Genomic DNA, 24,099 nt, shown 5'->3' on the forward strand with positions numbered 1-24,099 from the left:
AAAGACTGCGATGTTGTTCTATTTGACAAAATCAACCTTTTGTATGGTTAAACGCTGTAGATGATAACAAGACAAAAGCATATTACGTGTATGTATGACAAATTTTGATATAATTTTTAAATAGAATTTTCAACGGATTTCATATAAACTAATAAAACGTTAATTTCCTAATGTATCCTTTATTCTAAAATTGAGCGACTTTCCTGCTGAAGCATGACGGTAAGATAATAAATCATAAGCAACATAGTAAATACTTTGAATTTTAAATCTGTTACCGACAATTGAAATTCACAAAATGTTACTGTAGCCAACCTCTCCCAACGTCTTTTTTATCAGCCACACTAAAGTGAACTTTAAATTTCGTTGTTCGTAATGTATCTCTAGCCACTGCCTTACTTTTGGCCTTTAGCTAAGCCGATACCCCCGGGAATGTGATTAGAGTTCCTACCCTCTTATGGAGTCGAGGGATGGTCTATAAACTCCGGTATTTTATGTTTTATGCCTGGTACCACGTTTCAGGTGGGCGATGATAAGTGTTTTTCTCGATAGGCTATAACGACTGGGCCGCATGCGTTCTACCGTATCAAGGAGTAAAGTGTTCTTCGTTTTCGTTCTTATATGACCACTTAGATTTCGGAGACAGTGAATAAAGTTATATTCCATCAATTTAATTTATATTTTACACGTCTCATCTTTAGTGTATTAAAACCAGCAGATTTCAATCACAAATTAACATTAAAAGTTATCATTTCATTTTGTCAATTATGACTATTTCTGATGCACCATTTGCAGGCGGAATTTATTTCATTATGTATTTACCATTTTCTGTTAAAAAGTCCTCTCGAACGGGAAAAGGAATATTTCTGATGGTTTATGTAGAACATTTTGCAACCTTATCTAATTTTCTAAACAGTTAATGTCAATTTATAAAATAATATATCTCACAAAAGTCACAATATCTTGAAACGTTAATAAAGTCGACCACACCTTAAAGTCTTTGTGTTCTGGATAAAGACAAGGCGTTTTATGGTAGCGCAAGCTTTGCTACACCCTATTTCTATCTTTGGCTGTCGCTAATACCTATCAATATACACAGCGTGTTTGATATTGTACAAGACGTGTCTGTAATACACAATATGTCTTGCGTCTTGCGTGAAGCTATTAAGGTAGGACTACAATTTATCAACAGCCCGGGATGATAAACTATATTATATCGATATGTACGCATGTCAAATTACGGTATAGTTCTTTAATTCCAAGATCTTCATCTTAATGCTTGTACATGAGAGACTTTTTTGTCTTGTTATTTTTTTTTTCATTTCAAAGTAATTATCCGCACAAATTAGCTTAATCGGGAACATTTCGAAAATTGCCTATCCGTTAATATAATCAGCTATACAAGTACCAAACCAATACGACATTTTATATATATAATCTACAACGTGTCCGATTCAAGCAATACAGAGAATCAGATCTCGGAAAATGTCCGACAGGCCACATCAATTAAAGTTGTATGGTATGTGACTTGCTGTATATTTGGCAAATTATTTAGTATAAAGTATTTAAAGTGTTCTACATATTTTTTCTCTGCCTCTCTAAGTTTTAAGCTTTCGTTATTTCCCGACTTATTTTAAAGTTCGTATTCGTTATTAAGCAATCAAATTAAAACATTGATTTTTAACGTGTACACGTTTAAAATAGCTCGGAAGAATCCTTACTGTTCCAATCTATTAGGATCTGTACGGGTATTGCCTATATTGACCACGTGATACGGCTCGGGAGATTCTGATCTATACAAGTATCGTCGATGTCGGTCACGTGATGCAACTCGCTTTTCCGATATTATCCGAAAGTTTGAAACATGGCGTTTCCTGTGGCGGTTCTTTCAAAACGTGTGGTATTTCATACGACATTTACCGCAATGTTAATAGTGTAATGGTGCTTCCATGGATCTGAACCATCATATATAAGCATCCATATTCACACATTGTGTGTTTTATAAGAGTTTGTGATGGTGAAAATTACAAGAAATACAACTTAACAAGAAAGATGGACAATGGTGTGCCTCACGAGATAAGAAAATATTGCTGATCCGTATCAACTAAGATCACACAAAAAGCATGACATGATAGAAGATAATACACGAGTACTTACGTAAGTGAACCAAACGTTTGTCTCCAATACTTGGTTCTTCTCATCGACGTTAAGGATTTGAATAAGCGAGATTCCGAAATGGACCAGGATGCTGTCACTGGTGTTGACCACTGGTCTACCAACTCGCCCATATGTCTCGTACCGCTCCAACAACTTCTTAATGAGCAGTTTCTCTTTGGACATAAACACCTTAGACGTGTTAGCTCGGACGGATCCGATCATACCAACTGCAAATAAAGGTCATGGAGATAATTACTGTTAAATAAAAGTGATAACTATAAATTCTGATCAAACTGAAAACACTTTAACACTAAAGAGTTATATTTTTAAACCAACAGCGAATATTTTATTGAGTGAGCGCACTGAACAAGTATTCTCAATTTTAAAATCTAGAAACTCAATATTGTTGAAAATCTTTCACGGTCGTAAAATGTTTGCTGTTTGTGAGGCCTTGAACTAGTCTCATATACACCAAATTACGTCGGAACGAGCGTTCGATGTATACAATAGACACGTGAAAGGAATAAAAAATATTTGATATAAATCAGATTCCAGCTCTATCGAGACGGTCATGACAAGTAACGTTTTCATAGGGTCGCCATGGAATTCTTACAACGTCGCAATAATGTCATTACAGTTACGATTTACGATACGATATATATCACTTGACAGAATGATATATAGCAATTATTCTTTGTAAAGCCACAGATTGTAGTGATCGACCAATTTCCAAGGACAACAATTCGCCTGCAAATTTAAATATTAAACCAATGAGTCTGCAATGACCAAATGGTAATCAGGTTTCAAGCTTAATTAGCCTTGTAATATTAATGCGTTCATTTTACGACAGTAATAACATAGTCTGTGCGATTAATATTTGATAAGTGTATTAATGATGTTCATCTATTGGGTAATAAACTATATTTATTGACAGAAAAGAACAACTGTTCACATCCCTGACTTTAGTCTTGATTTCTTTGAAAACTATATGCAATGCCTCCGCCTCTGATCTTATGGATTTATGGCTTTGAACGTATTCATCTATCTAAATGATATTGGTAATACGCAAAACAAAATTAAAAACTGTATAGAAAAAAAGAGGCAAAAAGATGGGGTTGCAAAATCCGCCCACGCTCTGATTTTTTTTTCAAATTTTGCAGTGTTAAAATTCTACATACATAACTACTTTATATGTTCTTTTTATCTATTTTGTAATAAGGCATAAAGGGCTTAAAATTACGTTTTCTAAAAATACTTTGATAATGTGGCAGGTGGACCCCTCGTTTCCATCTTTTGAATGTTTTTTATTTCCAATTTTTAATTATTTTTGTTAAGATAAAAAGATACTTCATTCTTTATTTTATACCCATTCCTAAGGATATTTACGAATTATTTTTCTTTCAAATAGATTTTTCAACAAAACATTTCAATTTTTTACGATAAAAATTGAGGATATTGGGTTTGCTCGAAATATTTTGCATGTTAATGATTTTGGCCACACTTTTAAGCCATTTTAAACACATGCTATGGGCATAATCTTATAACGTACTTTAAACAAAATTGAAATTCGGGAAAAGAGCATTTCATGGGCTGAAATGTAGCCAGAAGAATTTTTTAAAAATAAAAATATTTGCCCTAGATGACTGTAAATTCAAAATTGATCACTGATAAAATAATAAAACAATACTTAGTGATATAATTTTGTAAAGTAACATAAAATTCTATAAAATTTGGGCATTTTTATTCTTGCATTTTCCCAAACAGTACAAAAAAGCCTAACAAATATATATGCTCTTGTGTGAAATAAATATATTTTTTTGATATCAGAAATGAAATAATAATTGGAAATAAATAAATTTTCGTCAGCAACTCAAAGTCAAAGATACAATTAAGATTATCCATATCTGTTTTGTAGATAAAAACTAATTTAAATTGAATTTAAAATGATTAAAGAGGGAAATAAAGTTACATTTGATTTTCAAATAGAATATGTTTAATCTAATAATAATACCAGCACCACAAAGGCTACAATTTTTTATTTTGACCAATAAGGGGGCATTTATTTCGTTATAATGATAATAATGTATTTAAAACTGTAACTATCTCATTCGGCATACCCCATAACTCATATGTACCAATTTTTACTTACATCTAATGCTATATATAATTTAACCAATCAGAGACCTCCATTTTGTTTCTGTGGCAACCGATCTTTTTGAAAATGACACTATATTATTCAGCATACTTCATAATCCCTGTATATCAATTTTCACTTAAATCTGACAATATCTTAATTTCAACCAATCAGAGGCCTCCATTTTGTTTCACTGCCAACCAATCTTTTTAAAAATGATACCATGCTAATCAGCAAACCTCGTTACCTCGTTATACCAATTGTCACTTAAAAGGTGTTACCATGATATCTAGCATCTAGAATTATTACTGTACACTTAGTTTCTCTTACATCGAGCTCTGGAATCATAAAATGGAAATGTATAGGTAGGTACCCTAACAAAGAAGTAGTCCAGTGCTACCTGCACTCTCTATTTTCAAGTCACTGAAAAACTGTTTTTCCGGATTTTAATTTCGAAACAAATTTACACATAGACCGAAAACGTCAAGAGAGTATTTTAATGGGTGTAAAATTGTGAACAAACCCGTAACAGAGTGAGAAAGATGGCAAAGAGTAATGTTTCCAAAAAGTGTTAATATTACGTAAACATATCATTTATAACATAATTTTCCGTTTAAAATCTAAAAGAAATGACCTAAATATAAATTATACGATCTACTCTAATGATGTATAAATAAAAGAATATAGACTAAGTTAACCTATTTTGGAAAGTTTGTGCAGGTATAGTTTTAATGAAAATGACTACAGAGGAATTCAGACTCTTTGGGCCTTTATAAAATCACAAAAGGAAAAAGCAGTGTCATTTTAAAAGAACAACTAGTAGTTTTTTCAATATGAAAAGTTTCAACACAATTGGGCTATGGGCAGTTTCTATTTGATTTTAACATAAGTTTGAACACCACCTATAACAGAGTAGAATTGCACATATTAGCAGAATCTGATATAGTCGTGCCCCGTTGTTAGTCAGTAAGGTATTATAATTAGACAGGAAACGGGAAGGCGGTATGCAGCTTACTTATGAATACCAAAGGGAGACACCACACCTGGTTGATGTTCACTTACAAAATATATTTCCTTGTAATGTAATTTGGTGTTCAAGTAATGGATAAAATATCAAAATCTGAGTGACTCAGAAAATTGAATCAAAACCTAGTTTATTAATATACTAGCTTTATACCGTTTTTCCCTCATTATAGTTTTGTTCAATTACATGAGTAAATTAGATTTACTGTAAAATTTTGGAAGGGGATGTATTGTCTGCATAGTATCCATGTGCCGTTTATGTAAGAAAGAAAGCATCTGTTTTCCTTTTGGAGCCGTTCGTTATATTACTGCCTGCTTTCCCATTACGCTGGAGAAAAAAAACTAAAAAAAACCCCACACAAACAATATTTCAAGGTTCTAGTGAAAAGGCGGCTACCGCATGCGTTAAGGCAATTAGTTTTAAACCATTGTCATATTGTATTATGTTTAAACGACACCAGTTCTTAGAACTTTTCCTCAGTGGAGTTACGTCCTTCTACAACAAACTTTAAAGTGACGAGTAGCTAAAGAAAGTTAAAGCAGACCTTTATATTCCAGGATTTGCGCTAGTCGATTTCGCCTACAAGTCTTAAAATAAAGCGAGATAATGCGGCGACGAGGTTTTATGAAAACATGACAAATATTCTACAACATTTCTTCTTCCATATAAGGATACGTTTTGCAATAATAGGTATGGACTAAACATGAAGTGTCTAGTTCATCATTGTCCAGTGTTAATGATAATAGAAATGATAGATTATTTAGATATCCGTACATGCATCACCTATTGTGTAGTATAAAAATACTTTAACCATTAGAACGAACATAGTATTTAGCTGGACCCGGATGTTTAAAAGGTGATTAGATTTTTCCCAAATTTTCATGTTTGCTATGAAAATGTGCTTATTTTATTTCTAGATGAGCAAGAATGTAAAGAAAGGAATACCTTGGAATTGCATAAACGTTTGTGAAGTTTGATTTCAGCTTTATTTGAAAAGTGTTCTTTATTGGTAAATTGCCTAATCACATTTTCCCTTACTTATTTTCCATTTACAACTGTGTTGTCTGTGATAAAAGATATAAGTACTGAATCATCAAGTTAAATGTGACTTTTCATGCTAAGGAATATAAAGCCATGTTGTGGTCTATTACATGTATTTCATTTCGCTTTTTATAGTGTTAATAGTAATCATACATATATGTCTATCCATTTGGATACATTTCACAGCATAATCTATTTAACATGGTTCCTGAAGAAAAAAAAAAGTTTTTGGCATATATAACTGTAAATTACCTGAAAAGGGAAAAGCGAAAAACTGCTAGGGGTATAATGTCTTCTCACAAGCCTCTTTCTCGTATTTATGTTTAGATGATGTTTGAGAGTTTTCTGTCTGAGCGTGCACAGTGCACATACGGAAATCTATTCTGCCCTTTAATCAGTGCCGATACCACCATAACAACAAAACAGCAATGTACTTTTGTCATACATAGCGGAATTATAATTCGGAAAAAATGTAATGTATTTCACTATTTTCTGAGTGGAAGACAGATATATTGGTGGTACTAGCGTGATGCTAACCAGTTATTGTGACAAACGTGTGTAATGGAATTGTGTAGCGCGATATAATGTGATAACATGCTAGCACCTTGTAACGTAATGCGATATCAGCATGACACCGTGCTGCAGTCGGCTGTAGATAAGTAACAAATCCAATTCATTCATTAAGAAATTATACAAAAAAAATCAAAGATGCTGTTTGACTGCAATATAAGAACGAGTATCGTTACAAATCACTTAATAGTAAGTTGTCATTGTTATATAATACCTGTCATATGTCCATTCAAAAAGCCGGACAATATTATGAAAGGTCAAGATCCGTAGTAAACACTACGTTACGTACATGACAAGTCGCCCATGCGGACTTAAAACATTCGATAAGCGCGAAAGATGACTAAAGATTACGGTTGAAGATTACGGTGACACCTTCGTCAACCGCTTCATTTACTTTTCATGTATCCAATTCGTTTTCAAAATAATGTCTGTGATATTATTGTTTTAGAAAGGTCATTAACTGACCGACTATTTAACGGTCATATTTGTAATCGATATTGCACCATCACACAAGGCGGTTTGTGTCAATCATACAATCAAGATAATAGCACAAATGCTACTTCTGATTGATATCCTAATCAATTATGTCCATTTCGAGTCTTTTGTGGACGTACTTTTGTAAAATACCAATATTTTAACAAACCATAAACTATCATATATAATCATTTCAAACTTTCTCTTAATTCAATTTCTTCTATTTGTCGTCATACTAGCACAAGGTAAGGTAGGAGAGCGGGATTATGGACATGGCGACAAGGTGTCATCTTTGATCGATCGAGGTGTAAGTTATCAAGCGGAAAAAAGGATCTCCACATCATTGCACATCGATTCGCAACGGTTTTTATACATTGCAGTCAAAATGCGCTGTCGACTGTTAACAGTTTCTCTAGAGGTTTCTATGCAGATAGTTGTTCATAGATTGTTTACGGAGCTGCTCTATGAAATCCCCGATGTCTCGTTGCATGACGAGTCCAGCCAGCTCGGAGGAATCTGACTGTGTTCCGTCATTCTGGTATTATCTTCAATTAGGTTTGCACTTTAACAGATAACCCGGTATCTACCTCTTTATCGCAGGGTTGACATGCTTTGTCTGAATATGGTTCACAATTACTATTGATACCAACGGAGATGCATCTTTTTGTTATAAAGTCTTTCTTTTCAGACTGACAGTATTGTGATAGCATTGGTTACAGAACAAGGAAAAGTACAGACCCAAGCTAATGACTAAGTACTGCATGAACGCAGCCATCTGGAGTGTCTTTGGGCGACAACTTTTTCCCTATCAGAGGATAGAGCGAGAACATGTCCTCATGAATTATCGCCCAAAAAACGTGAACATTAACTAATAACATATGGAGATAGCCGAACTTGGAAACATTGTCAATTCATCAATCTATAGATAATCTTCTTCACATTGAAGATGAAACCGAATCGATGACACCACTTTGTATACATATAATAATCCTGGAAAAAATCGCCTTTAAATACTGAACGTTAAGTGTTTAAAAATAATTCAGATTCAATAAAATAAATTTCACTTATTTAATGTAATCTAATCAGTCAATTCATTATGCCTAATACAAAACTGACACTCGTACCAGCCATGGTTTCTCGCATTGCTAAACAAGTGACGTGTACAGTAACATTACATCAATACAAAGAAATCATTGGATATTTTTCAATAAACAACTTCACAGCATTTTACGACGTGTTCGTACTTAAATATATGTCAAATTGAGGCGACAGGGTCAACCATTACTTGAAATTGCCGCCTTTTTTGTTTTTGTTTGTTCTACGTATACCTGCTTCTGCTTTGGAAGCGGTGTCAGATTTTGTTCCGAGATCAATGTTCTCGTTTCATGTTCATTGCGTTTGGCCAAATTATCTCCAGAGAACAGTGTACTTGTATCAAGAACATGTTTCCCAAGGACGACCCGGTAGTCTCCATCATAACTATATTTAATGTAATTGTGATGTTTTGAGGACACTTGAACAAGTATTTAGATATATTAAATGCATATGCATTTCTAAATAGTGTTTTCTTCAAAATAGGGTTTCGTTTGATAAGAGATGCTTGGAAAATGGGGAATTTTATCCAGCATTGAAGTGTTAATAATATACAAAAAATGTGATCAACTTAAAAGATAATAAATTCATGCTGACATAATAAATTAGGAATAAACATAGTGTTTTTGAAACCAGGTTGATTCAGGTTTAAAATATCAACCATTTAATTTTGAATTTCGCATACTCATTATAGAAATCCTGATACTCGTTTGTAAATGAAAGTTTTGAAATCAAGAAGTCCAGATATTGAAAATAGAACACCTGATGCCGACCTGACCTGAGCGGAATTAAAGCCGTTGTTATCAATATAAGCAAAACAAACAGAGAACGAGTTTAGCATACAAACGTCTCATTAATGCCTTTGTCAGGCTATAAAATGATACATGACGTCGTTTATAGGCACGAGTCAGTGCAGACAAACGAAGTAACGCCGTGCCCTACATACAAATGCAATGGTTGTGGTCTCTCAAACTATAAATTTCTTTTTACATGTGATGGCTAGTACAGCTATCTCTATAGCTACCATGGAATTTGTGTTTTAAGGAGGGCTTATAATTTATATGACCTATTGATCATATTTGAATAAAAAGGCTATATGGAATGTGGTTTGGTGTTCGCAGTTTTCTGGTATGACATTTTTATTCAACATTGTGTAAACAAATCGCGTCATATGCGCACAACTTGAACACGCATCGACATTATAGTCCATCTATACATTATATTCATTAAGTTTCATTATTGTAAACATATCATATGTTGTTGGCATTTTGCTGTTTAAAATATCCAAAAGCCTTCTGATCTACTAGACTGATTGACTGTTAAAAATGGAGGTAAATCTGGTAGATGACTGATACAAAAACTATTTACATGTGTAAATATATGTACATGCACGGGGTGTATTATGTCGTTATTTTATGTGACGATATAACACCACGATACCAACAGGTTCACATGGGATTTTTTACATGTAAGTATATTTTATGCTGCTTCTATTATATGCTATATTTTTATTCGATATACTAAATATGAAATGTATGCCATCTGTACTGTATTAATACATGCATAATTGCCATTGTCACATTAGGTGACACATATTAATTAGTCATACCCGAGATGGATACTGGATACAAGCTTCTGTTTAAAATTTACAAAAGTGACAATTCGTATCAAATCATTTTTCATAAAGCACCTACAACATTTGTCTTCAAATGGATAGTACATATACTCTCCAAACGACAAAATGCGTTTCCATACCTATTAGTTATTGGCTTATTATTTCCGTCTATGTATTTCATATCCGAGACCACGCCATAAGGGCCTATCGGGGTTTTTTTTCATATTACAAAGAAGAAACATGACCACCGTCTCCGATATTACCTGAGGAACAATCCTTGATATATAAATCGTACACTTACATAATGTTACAGCACGACGAGGTCATATATATACATATATATTTACAGCACTAGTCTAAATTGTTAAAGATACATTTGTATTACTTATTGTAACCACAACAGTAAAGGGTCACGCTACCATGATATGTTCTGTTTGTTCTATAACCTCATGAACGCTCGGGATAAGTGTCATGCTGTTTTTGCTTTTCTTATGATAAGCAAAACAACATGGCACGAAATCAATATAATGTCTAATGAAGAGAAACTCTGACACACAATTCGAGTAAAATACAATCACATCTTAAAAAAATAAAAGGTCCATCAACAACATAACTTACTGTAAAATCTATATTGAAAACTATTGAGTCATTTCATATTATTTATAAATGGAATTCAAAATCAAACACATCACAAAAACGGATTCTACCACTGTTATTCGAACTTTGCGATGAATAAAAAAAACGTCCGTACAAAATGACCCATATGCTGTCTTAACTCCTGGTCAATAACAAGAACTGGGAAACAATTAAAACTGTTCAAAAGTATGACTGTTATCTTCATGCGCCACGTGGATACAATTTATACCTAATCCTGCAAATATCAGAAACTACGTGAAATTGTTTGTCTAAAACAGCACCACAAATCATGTTCGGAGAATCTAACAAGTGTTACCTAATTGAAAAGATATCGATAGGTTTTTCTTGGTGATTCTAGGAATCGCATTTATACAAACTAACCCAAGTAAAAATTAATGGACGAAAGCCCAATTCTTTGACTAAAACCGTTACATAAATAAGTTACTTATGGTTTTGACTTATGTTGGTCCTTTCTGGGTTCAAAAAATCGGGACATTATACTCCAGTTTGTCCACCCTCCCATAACATTATACATTACAATCCTTTTTGTCCACCATACCATAACTACATTATACTCCTGTTTGTTCAACCTCCCATAACTACATTATACTCCTGTTTGTCCACCATACCATAACTACATTACACTCCTGTTTGTCCACCCTACCATAACTACATTATACTCCTGTTTGTCCACCCTACCATAACTACATTATGCTCCTGTTTGTCCACCCTCTCATAACTACATTATACTCCTGTTTGTCCATCCTCCCATAACTACTCTTTATACTCCTTTTTTGTCCACCATACCATAACTACATTATACTCCTATTGTCCACCCCCCATAACTACATTATACTCCTGTTTGTCCACCCTCCCCATAACTACATTATACTCCTGTTTGTCCACCCTCCATAACTACATTATACTCCTGTTTGTCCACCCTCCATATCTACATTATACTACTCCTTTTTGTCCACCCTCTCATAACTACATTATACTCCTGTTTGTCCATCCTCCCGTAACTACATTTTACTCCTGTTTGTCCACTCCTGTTTGTCCACCCTATCATAACTACATTATACTCCTGTTTGTCCACCATACCATAACTACATTATACTCTTGTTTGTCCACCCTATTGTAACTACATTATATACGTGTTTGTCCACCCTCCCGTAACTACATTATACTCCTGTTTGTCCACCCTCCCATAACTACATTACACTCCTGTTTGTCCACCGTCCCATAACCACATTATACTCTTGTTTGTCCACCCTCTTGTAACTACATTATATTCGTGTTTGTCCACCCTCTCATAACTACATTATACTCCTGTTTGTCCACCCTCCCATAACTACATTTTACTCCTGTTTGTCCACCCTCCCATAACTACATTATACTCCTGTTTGTCAACCGTCCCATAACTACATTATACTCCTGTTTGTCCACCCTCCCGTAACTACATTATACTCCTGTTTGTCCACCCTCCCGTAACTACATTATACTCCTGTTTGTCCACCCTCCCATAACTACATTATACTCCTGTTTGTTCACCCTCTTGTAACTTCAGTATAATGTGTGTGGCAAGGTTATATGCATATACTGATGATGATGTGTATGCTGTGACCTACCTCAGTGTCTTATATTTTGTCTTGGCAGAGTTTATTATCGTACCAAAACTAAACTGCAAAGTCAGTTATATGGTATTGAAGTGTCTCGGGACACGATGCCATAATTTGCGTGCTCATGATTACGTTAGCTGATAGGATAGTACATATCAACGTGCCTTTTGCACGTGGTCATTTTTTACATCTATTAAAAGCATCATGATTTTATGATGCCATTATAAAGACGGATACCGAAATAAATGATATTTTGTTAAAAAAGAGTGAGTAGATAACCCTTTGGTATGCGCAATTCGCCTTATTTGGTTTGGTAAAATGTAGTGTGATATTGTATGTGAAGAAATCTATATTGTAGAAGATATCTGCACGAAAGGCACCATACAGTATGTTCATCCAACATTGTAACTTCCAACACCTAGTTTTTAATATATATCCATATTATTATCTTGAGGGGAAAAACTTAATTCCAATTTTAGAGTAAGTCCATCTTGCAATAACCTTGTTGCTTCCCTCCCATAAGACCGATCAACATAAACGATATATAACGCCTCTATATAACCATCTCTTGAACCCGGCCCATATTATGAAAATGACTGGAATCCTTTGGTAATCAACTGCATAATGTGCAAAGATGCAACACCAGAAACAACAGTAATCAAAGTTTTAATGTTTAATTACAACGTGCGGGAAATACTTCCCGAGTTTAATAACTCTGAACACCAGCTTCTACTCGCTTGATAATAGTATTAGGTCTATAAAGCTCCCGCTTCAAGGAATTCCTTACAATATGTCTATCGATTTGCATAACAGTGCAAGTGTTTATTTCATTGCTGTGTAAAGATTTTATAATTGTTAAAGCGTGTACGAGTGTTGACGTAAGTTATCACGAGATCTGATATATTATCACAGCATCTGACATTTGACGTGTAGCCCAAATCTTATCAACACAACTGATTCGGTTATTAACTTAATTATGTCTCATCGCACAACGTCATGTCGCAAATACCTCAATCTGTAACTGTGAACAGACAGCTCTTTTCGTGAAAGTATTCACATTTGTATCTGTGTCAGCGAAAGAGACATGTGAAAGAAGAGGGGAGCCTGACTATGATTAAGGGCCAAACATCCTCGCTAGATAAGGTATGGTCTCTGATAGGGCTGGTAGGTGTGGATATGTGGTTGTGGGCGAAGCGACAACGTGTGGACGTCTGATGAATGTAGACTATTCACTACACATTTATATATGGACAGACTGTAATTTGGAAGACTAACGGGTTATGTGGTTTTCCAAACTACGAAATAGCCTGGTGAAACGAAAATGAAATTCTCACCACGCGGATAATGATCGAGACAAGACAATATCAGAAGCTTTGCATGGTGTCGCACGTTTCTGGCCTGTACGGGAGACCTCTAATTCTCAATTTACACGTATCAAAGGACAAAAACCTGAATGTCATTGACAGGAAATGACAACAACAGACGGAAGACGAAAGGTGACTTGACTTATAAAGCAAGGTGATCTTTGTAAATTATATTTAGAGGCGAGCGAGCCAAGCAATTTACTGTCCATTGGTAGCACTAAGCATCTAAGGAAGACCTACCGTATAGTATTTATCGAGAACGCGTCCGTCGCTATTAACAATTTGGTGTCTCTTTGTAACAAAAATGAATAGCTGATTACCAATAATGACTCCTTCAAGATGAAATTCCTGAATCGATCATCCTATGCATAAACAGATATGATCCTCTTCCGTATCTCTTATGTCAAAAGTTGTCTTAATTTTAAGCTTTCCAAAATATGACATATTGTGTTGTATTTTGTATAAGAGAAATATGTTCTCCTCTGATATGGGTACATTACGTGTTTGTATAATATTTGGGCGGAAATTTCGGCGTTGGACCCATCTCTGTATACGTAATTGGCTAGGTTTGTCTGATAACCTACTCGACTTGATTGAATATGCGTTGTGAAAGTCACCATCTAGTTCCGTGGGAACAGCCAAAGAACAACAGTGCAAGACCAAAGTTGACTGATATGCTAGGCAATAGAAAGGTCAATTTATAATTGATGTGCATTTATGTCGTTATACATCTTTGAAATTTAATGGATTATGTAAGCCAATCCTTCGCTTCAATAATTTGTTTGCTTCAGTTGGAAAATATAGATCTAATGGATGCAAAATCACAGAATTGAAGTAAGTAAATGGATGAAAACCACCCTTGATTAATTAATAGAATGACATACAAAGACACAGATAATATATCGAAAAGATAATTAAGTCACTTATTGTGATTGTTTTCCGAATAATGCATCACTATAAACAACATTTTCATCACGTTAATACCATTCACGGCTTTCTATTTATGGTACGCGGGTAAGGGAAACCTAATGCAAAATTTATATAGCGTTATGAGCACTAATAAAGCTATCCAAACAAAAGGTGCGAGTTTGCACGAGTGTCGGTTTTATCGTTCATATTAGTCCGTTGAGAATCACAAATTGTTTTATTAGTGTTTTTGCGTTATGCGTGTATCACCAATAGTTTATATAAACAATAAACCAGATTTATGGTAACTTCGCACGGCATGTACTATCACATGTGGCCATTTTATATTATACCATCACATGTGGCCATTTTATATTATACCATCACATGTGGACATTTTATATTGTACCATCACATGTGGACATTTTATATTGTACCATCACATGTGGACATTTTATATTGTACCATCACATGTGGACATTTTATATTGTACCATCACATGTGGACATTTTATATTATACCATCACATGTGGACATTTTATGTTGTACCATCACATTTGGACATTTTATATTGTACCATCACATGTGGACATTTTATATTGTACCATCACATGTGGACATTTTATATTGTACCGTCACATGTGGACATTTTATATTGTACCATCACATGTGGACATTTTATATTGTACCATCACATGTACATTTTTTTATATTGTACCATCACATGTGGACATTTTATATTGTACCATCACATGTGGACATTTTATATTGTACCATCACATGTGGACATTTTATATTGTACCATCACATGTGGACATTTTATATTGTACCATCACATGTGGACATTTTATATTGTACCATCACATGTGGACATTTTATATTGTACCATCACATGTGGACATTTTATATTGTACCATCACATGTGGACATTTTATATTGTACCATCACATGTGGTCATTTTATATTGTACCATCACATGTGGTCATTTTATATTGTACCATCACATGTGGACATTTTATATTGTACCATCACATGTGGACATTTTATATTGTACCATCACATGTGGACATTTTATATTGTACCATCACATGTGGACATTTTATATTGTACCATCACATGTGGACATTTTATATTGTACCATCACATGTGGACATTTTATATTGTACCATCACATGTGGACATTTTATATTGTACCATCACATGTGGACCATAACATTTGTACCATACAGGTGGACATTTTATATTGTACCATCACATGTGGTCTTTTATATTGTACCATCACATGTGGACATTTTATATTGTACCATCACATGTGGTCATTTTATATTGTACCATCACATGTGGACCATCACATGTGGACATTTTATATTGTACCATCACATGTGGACATTTTATATTGTACCATCACATGTGGACATTTTATATTGTACCATCACATGTGGACATTTTATATTGTACCATCACATGTGACATTTTATATTGTACCATCACATGTGGACATTTTATATTGTACCATCACATGTGGACATTTTATATTGTACCATCACATGTGGACATTTTATATTGTACCATCACATGTGGACATTTTATATTGTACCATCACATGTGGACATTTTATATTGTACCATCACATGTGGTCATTTTATATTGTACCATCACATGTGGACATTTTATATTGTACCATCACATGTGTGGTCATTTTATATTGTACCATCACATGTGGCTATTTATATATTGTACCATCACATGTGGACATTTTATATTGTACCATCACATGTGGTCATTTTATATTGTACCATCACATGTGGACATTTTATATTGTACCATCACATGTGGTCATTTTATATTGTACCATCACATGTGGTCATTTTATATTGTACCATCACATGTGGTCATTTTTATATTGTACCATCACATGTGGACATTTTATATTGTACCATCACATGTGGACATTTTATATTGTACCATCACATGTGGTCATTTTATATTGTACCATCACATGTGGACATTTTATATTGTACCATCACATGTGGACATTTTATATTGTACCATCACATGTGGACATTTTATATTGTACCATCACATGTGGACATTTTATATTGTACCATCACATGTGGACATTTTATATTGTACCATCACATGTGGACATTTTATATTGTACCATCACATGTGGACATTTTATATTGTACCATCACATGTGGACATTTTATATTGTACCATCACATGTGGACATTTTATATTGTACCATCACATGTGGACATTTTATATTGTACCATCACATGTCATTTTATATTGTACCATCACATGTGGACATTTTATATTGTACCATCACATGTGGACATTTTATATTGTACCATCACATGTGACATTTTATATTGTACCATCACATGTGGACATTTTATATTGTACCATCACATGTGGCATTTTTATATTGTACCATCACATGTGGACATTTTATATTGTACCATCACATGTGGACATTTTATATTGTACCATCACATGTGGACATTTTATATTGTACCATCACATGTGGACATTTTATATTGTACCATCACATGTGGACATTTTATATTGTACCATCACATGTGGACATTTTATATTGTACCATCACATGTGGACATTTTATATTGTACCATCACATGTGGACATTTTATATTATACCATCACATGTGGACATTTTTATTGTACCATCACATGTGGACATTTTATATTGTACCATCACATGTGGACATTTTATATTGTACCATCACATGTGGACATTTTATATTGTACCATCACATGTGGACATTTTATATTGTACCATCACATGTGGACATTTTATATTGTACCATCACATGTGGACATTTTATATTGTACCATCACATGTGGACATTTTATATTGTACCATCACATGTGGACATTTTATATTGTACCATCACATGTGGACATTTTATATTGTACCATCACATGTGGACATTTTATTTATATTGTACCATCACATGTGGACATTTTATATTGTACCATCACATGTGGACATTTTATATTGTACCATCACATGTGGACATTTTATATTGTACCATCACATGTGGACATTTTATATTGTACCATCACATGTGGACATTTTATATTGTACCATCACATGTGGACATTTTATATTGTACCATCACATGTGGACATTTTATATTGTACCATCACATGTGGACATTTTATATTGTACCATCACATGTGGACATTTTATATTGTACCATCACATGTGGACATTTTATATTGTACCATCACATGTGGACATTTTATATTGTACCATCACATGTGGCATTTTATATTGTACCATCACATGTGGACATTTTATATTGTACCATCACATGTGGACATTTTATATTGTACCATCACATGTGGACATTTTATATTGTACCATCACATGTGGACATTTTATATTGTACCATCACATGTGGACATTTTATATTGTACCATCACATGTGGACATTTTATATTGTACCATCACATGTGGACATTTTATATTGTACCATCACATGTGGACATTTTATATTGTACCATCACATGTGGACATTTTATATTGTACACATCACATGTGGACATTTTATATTGTACCATCACATGTGGACATTTTATATTGTACCATCACATGTGGACATTTTATATTGTACCATCACATGTGGACATTTTATATTGTACCATCACATGTGGACATTTTTTATATTGTACCATCACATGTGGACATTTTATATTGTACCATCACATGTGGACATTTTATATTGTACCATCACATGTGGACATTTTATATTGTACCATCACATGTGGACATTTTTATATTGTACCATCACATGTGGACATTTTATATTGTACCATCACATGTGGACATTTTATATTGTACCATCACATGTGGACATTTTATATTGTACCATCACATGTGGACATTTTATATTGTACCATCACATGTGGACATTTTATATTGTACCATCACATGTGGACATTTTATATTGTACCATCACATGTGGTCATTTTATATTGTACCATCACATGTGGACATTTAATATTGTACCATCACATGTGGACATTTTTATATTATACCATCACATGTGGAATTTTATATTGTACCATCACATGTTGACATTTTATATTGTACCATCACATGTGGACATTTTATATTGTACCATCACATGTGGTCATTTTATATTGTACCATCACATGTGGTCATTTTATATTGTACCATCACATGTGGACATTTTATATTGTACCATCACATGTGGACATTTTATATTGTACCATCACATGTGGACATTTTATATTGTACCATCACATGTGGACATTTTATATTGTACCATCACATGTGGTCATTTTATATTGTACCATCACATGTGGTCTTTTATATTGTACCATCACATGTGGACATTTTATATTGTACCATCACATGTGGACATTTTATATTATACCATCACATGTGGACATTTTATATTGTACCATCACATGTGGTCATTTTATATTGTACCATCACATGTGGTCATTTTATATTGTACCATCACATGTGGTCTTTTATATTGTACCATCTGTTCATTTTATATTGTACCATCACATGTGGCATTTTATATTGTACCATCACATGTGGACATTTTATATTGTACCATCACATGTGGACATTTTATATTGTACCATCACATGTGGACATTTTATATTGTACCATCACATGTGGTGTAACATTTTATATTGTACCATCACATGTGGACATTTTATATTGTACCATCACATGTGGACATTTTATATTGTACCATCACATGTGGACATTTTATATTGTACCATCACATGTGGACATTTTATATTGTACCATCACATGTGGTCATTTTATATTGTACCATCACATGTGGACTTTTATATTGTACCATCACATGTGGTCATTTTATATTGTACCATCACATGTGGACATTTTATATTGTACCATCACATGTGGACATTTTATATTGTACCATCACATGTGGTCATTTTATATTGTACCATCACATGTGGACATTTTATATTGTACCATCACATGTGGACATTTTATATTGTACCATCACATGTGGACATTTTATATTGTACCATCACATGTGGACATTTATATTGTACCATCACATGTTATTTGTGGACTTTTATATTGTACCATCACATGTGGACATTTTATATTGTACCATCACATGTGGACATTTTATATTGTACCATCACATGTGGACATTTTATATTGTACCATCACATGTGGACATTTTATATTGTACCATCACATGTGGACATTTTATATTGTACCATCACATGTGGACATTTTATATTGTACCATCACATGTGGACTTTTTATATTGTACCATCACATGTGGACATTTTATATTGTACCATCACATGTGGACATTTTATATTGTACCATCACATGTGGACATTTTATATTGTACCATCACATGTGGACATTTTATATTGTACCATCACATGTGGACATTTTATATTGTACCATCACATGTGGACATTTTATATTGTACCATCACATGTGGACATTTTATATTGATACCATCACATGTGGACATTTTTATATTGTACCATCACATGTGGACATTTTATATTGTACCATCACATGTGGACATTTTTATATTGTACCATCACATGTGGACATTTTTATATTTATTACCATCACATGTGGACATTTTATATTGTACCATCACATGTGGACATTTTATATTGTACCATCACATGTGGACATTTTATATCATCAATTTGGACATTTTATATTGTACCATCACATGTGGACATTTTTATATTGTACCATCACATGTGGACATTTTATATTGTACCATCACATGTGGACATTTTATATTGTACCATCACATGTGGACATTTTATATTGTACCATCACATGTGGACATTTTATATTGTACCATCACATGTGGACATTTTATATTGTACCATCACATGTGGACTTTTATATTGTACCATCACATGTGGACATTTTATATTGTACCATCACATGTGGACATTTTATATTGTACCATCACATGTGGACATTTTATATTGTACCATCACATGTGGACATTTTATATTGTACCATCACATGTGGACATTTTATATTGTACCATCACATGTGGTCATTTTATATTGTACCATCACATGTGGACATTTTATATTGTACCATCACATGTGGACTTTTATATTGTACCATCACATGTGGACATTTTATATTGTACCATCACATGTGGACATTTTATATTGTACCATCACATGTGGACATTTTATATTGTACCATCACATGTGGACATTTTATATTGTACCATCACATGTGGACATTTTATATTGTACCATCACATGTGGACATTTTATATTGTACCATCACATGTGGACCATCACATGTGGACATTTTATATTGTACCATCACCATCACATGTGGACATTTTATATTGTACCATCACATGTGGACATTTTATATTGTACCATCACATGTGGTCATTTTATATTGTACCATCACATGTGGACATTTTATATTGTACCATCACATGTGGACATTTTATATTGTACCATCACATGTGGACTTTTATATTGTACCATCACATGTGGACATTTTATATTGTACCATCACATGTGGACATTTTATATTGTACCATCACATGTGGACATTTTATATTGTACCATCACATGTGGACATTTTATATTGTACCATCACATGTGGACATTTTATATTGTACCATCACATGTGGACATTTTATATTGTACCATCACATGTGGACATTTTATATTGTACCATCACATGTGGACATTTTATATTGTACCATCACATGTGGACATTTTATATTGTACCATCACATGTGGACATTTTATATTGTACCATCACATGTGGACATTTTATATTGTACCATCACATGTGGACATTTTATATTGTACCATCACATGTGGACATTTTATATTGTACCATCACATGTGGACATTTTATATTGTACCATCACATGTGGACATTTTATATTGTACCATCACATGTGGACATTTTATATTGTACCATCACATGTGGACATTTTATATTGTACCATCACATGTGGACATTTTATATTGTACCATCACATGTGGACATTTTATATTGTACCATCACATGTGGACATTTTATATTGTACCATCACATGTGGACATTTTATATTGTACCATCACATGTGGACATTTTATATTGTACCATCACATGTGGACATTTTATATTGTACCATCACATGTGGACATTTTATATTGTACCATCACATGTGGTCATTTTATATTGTACCATCACATGTGGACATTTTTATATTGTACCATCACATGTGGACATTTTATATTGTACCATCACATGTGGACATTTTATATTGTACCATCACATGTGGACATTTTATATTGTACCATCACATGTGGACATTTTATATTGTACCATCACATGTGGACATTTTATATTGTACCATCACATGTGGACATTTTATATTGTACCATCACATGTGGACATTTTATATTGTACCATCACATGTGGACATTTTATATTGTACCATCACATGTGGACATTTTATATTGTACCATCACATGTACCATCACATGTGGACATTTTATATTGTACCATCACATGTGGACATTTTATATTGTACCATCACATGTGGACATTTTATATTGTACCATCACATGTGGACATTTTATATGTACCATCACATGTGGACATTTTATATTGTACCATCACATGTGGACATTTTATATTGTACCATCACATGTGGACATTTTATATTGTACCATCACATGTGGACATTTTATATTGTACCATCACATGTGGACATTTTATATTGTACCATCACATGTGGACATTTTATATTGTACCATCACATGTGGACCATCACATGTGGACATTTTATATTATACCATCACATGTGGACATTTTATATTGTACCATCACATGTGGACATTTTATATTGTACCATCACATGTGGACATTTTATATTGTACCATCACATGTGGACATTTTATATTGTATCAATTGGACATTTTATATTGTACCATCACATGTGGACATTTTATATTGTACCATCACATGTGGACATTTTATATTGTACCATCACATGTGGACATTTTATATTATACCTTCACATGTGGACATTTTATATTATACCATCACATGTGGACATTTTATATTGTACCATCACATGTGGACATTTTATATTGTACCATCACATGTGGACATTTTATATTGTACCATCACATGTGGACATTTTATATTGTACCATCACATGTGGACATTTTATATTGTACCATCACATGTGGACATTTTATATTGTACCATCACATGTGGACATTTTATATTGTACCATCACATGTGGACATTTTATATTGTACCATCACATGTGGACATTTTATATTGTACCATCACATGTGGACATTTTATATTATACCATCACATGTGGACATTTTATATTGTACCATCACATGTGGACATTTTATATTGTACCATCACATGTGGACATTTTATATTGTACCATCACATGTGGACATTTTATATTGTACCATCACATGTGGACATTTTATATTGTACCATCACATGTGGACATTTTATATTGTACCATCACATGTGGACATTTTATATTGTACCATCACATGTGGACATTTTATATTGTACCATCACATGTGGACATTTTATATTGTACCATCACATGTGGACATTTTATATTGTACCATCACATGTGGTCATTTAATATTCTCGTTCCAACAAAATGGTAACGAAATGCTTCCATATGTTTTTGTTCAAATGACGGCCCTACAATACGAAGTTTGAGACATCAACGTCTTTCGTAAATATTGCTAATTCATTCTTTTTTTCTTCGTTAATGCAGCAAAATAAGGTATAAGTCAACTTTTCGCTTTAAATGTTTCAGTATGCTGCTATTATATCACAACAAATGATACAAATGTATAGTGAATGGTGGATGTTTTATCAGGTTTGGGGATTACCTACCATGGATATAATTACTGGAAGATGGGAGTCAAAACTGAATGTTTAGCGTTTTATGGTTCAAATACATTCATGTATTTGACATTTTTTTCTGTTCTGACTACATTGTCTTTTCACACGACGGTATTTAAAAAAAAGATCAATGTAAGTACTGTTAATTAAAGTAAAATGTTTGCGCACCACATAATATCGAAACCATGTATCTCTGTCTTTTTTAAACCATTGTTTTGTTGTTGGTAGAACAACAACTACTAACATACGGTATTTAAAATATATATGATATTTTTGTCATATTTTCATCCCTCTTTTTCGAAAGGATAGAATAAGTATAATGAAAAGGTGATGTGAACGTTGTGTCTTTTTATAAGCCTTAAAGAGAGCAAAACACAAACTTCGAGAGGAGTTTCATAAAATCTTGTATTACATTTACACAAATTTAAGATTATTTTTTATTATAGAAATTCAACGCCACCATGAACTACAAAAATCCAGCGGAGACAGACATTTTATCCCGTTGTCCTAG

General features: G+C 33.5%; 1 protein-coding gene across 1 annotated transcript in view; it reads right to left on the reverse strand.

The window, feature by feature from the left end:
* Positions 1–24,099, reverse strand: part of LOC138322847 (neuronal acetylcholine receptor subunit alpha-3-like) — a 79,344-nt gene that overhangs the window by 31,775 nt on the left and 23,470 nt on the right. Inside the window, exon 2 of the mRNA XM_069266986.1 lies at positions 2,155–2,381. Coding sequence (XP_069123087.1) covers positions 2,155–2,381 — 227 coding nt within the window. The remainder of the gene's footprint in view (positions 1–2,154; positions 2,382–24,099) is intronic.

Source organism: Argopecten irradians, chromosome 5 (genome assembly GCF_041381155.1).
Source record: "Argopecten irradians isolate NY chromosome 5, Ai_NY, whole genome shotgun sequence".
Lineage (NCBI taxonomy): Eukaryota > Metazoa > Mollusca > Bivalvia > Pectinida > Pectinidae > Argopecten > Argopecten irradians.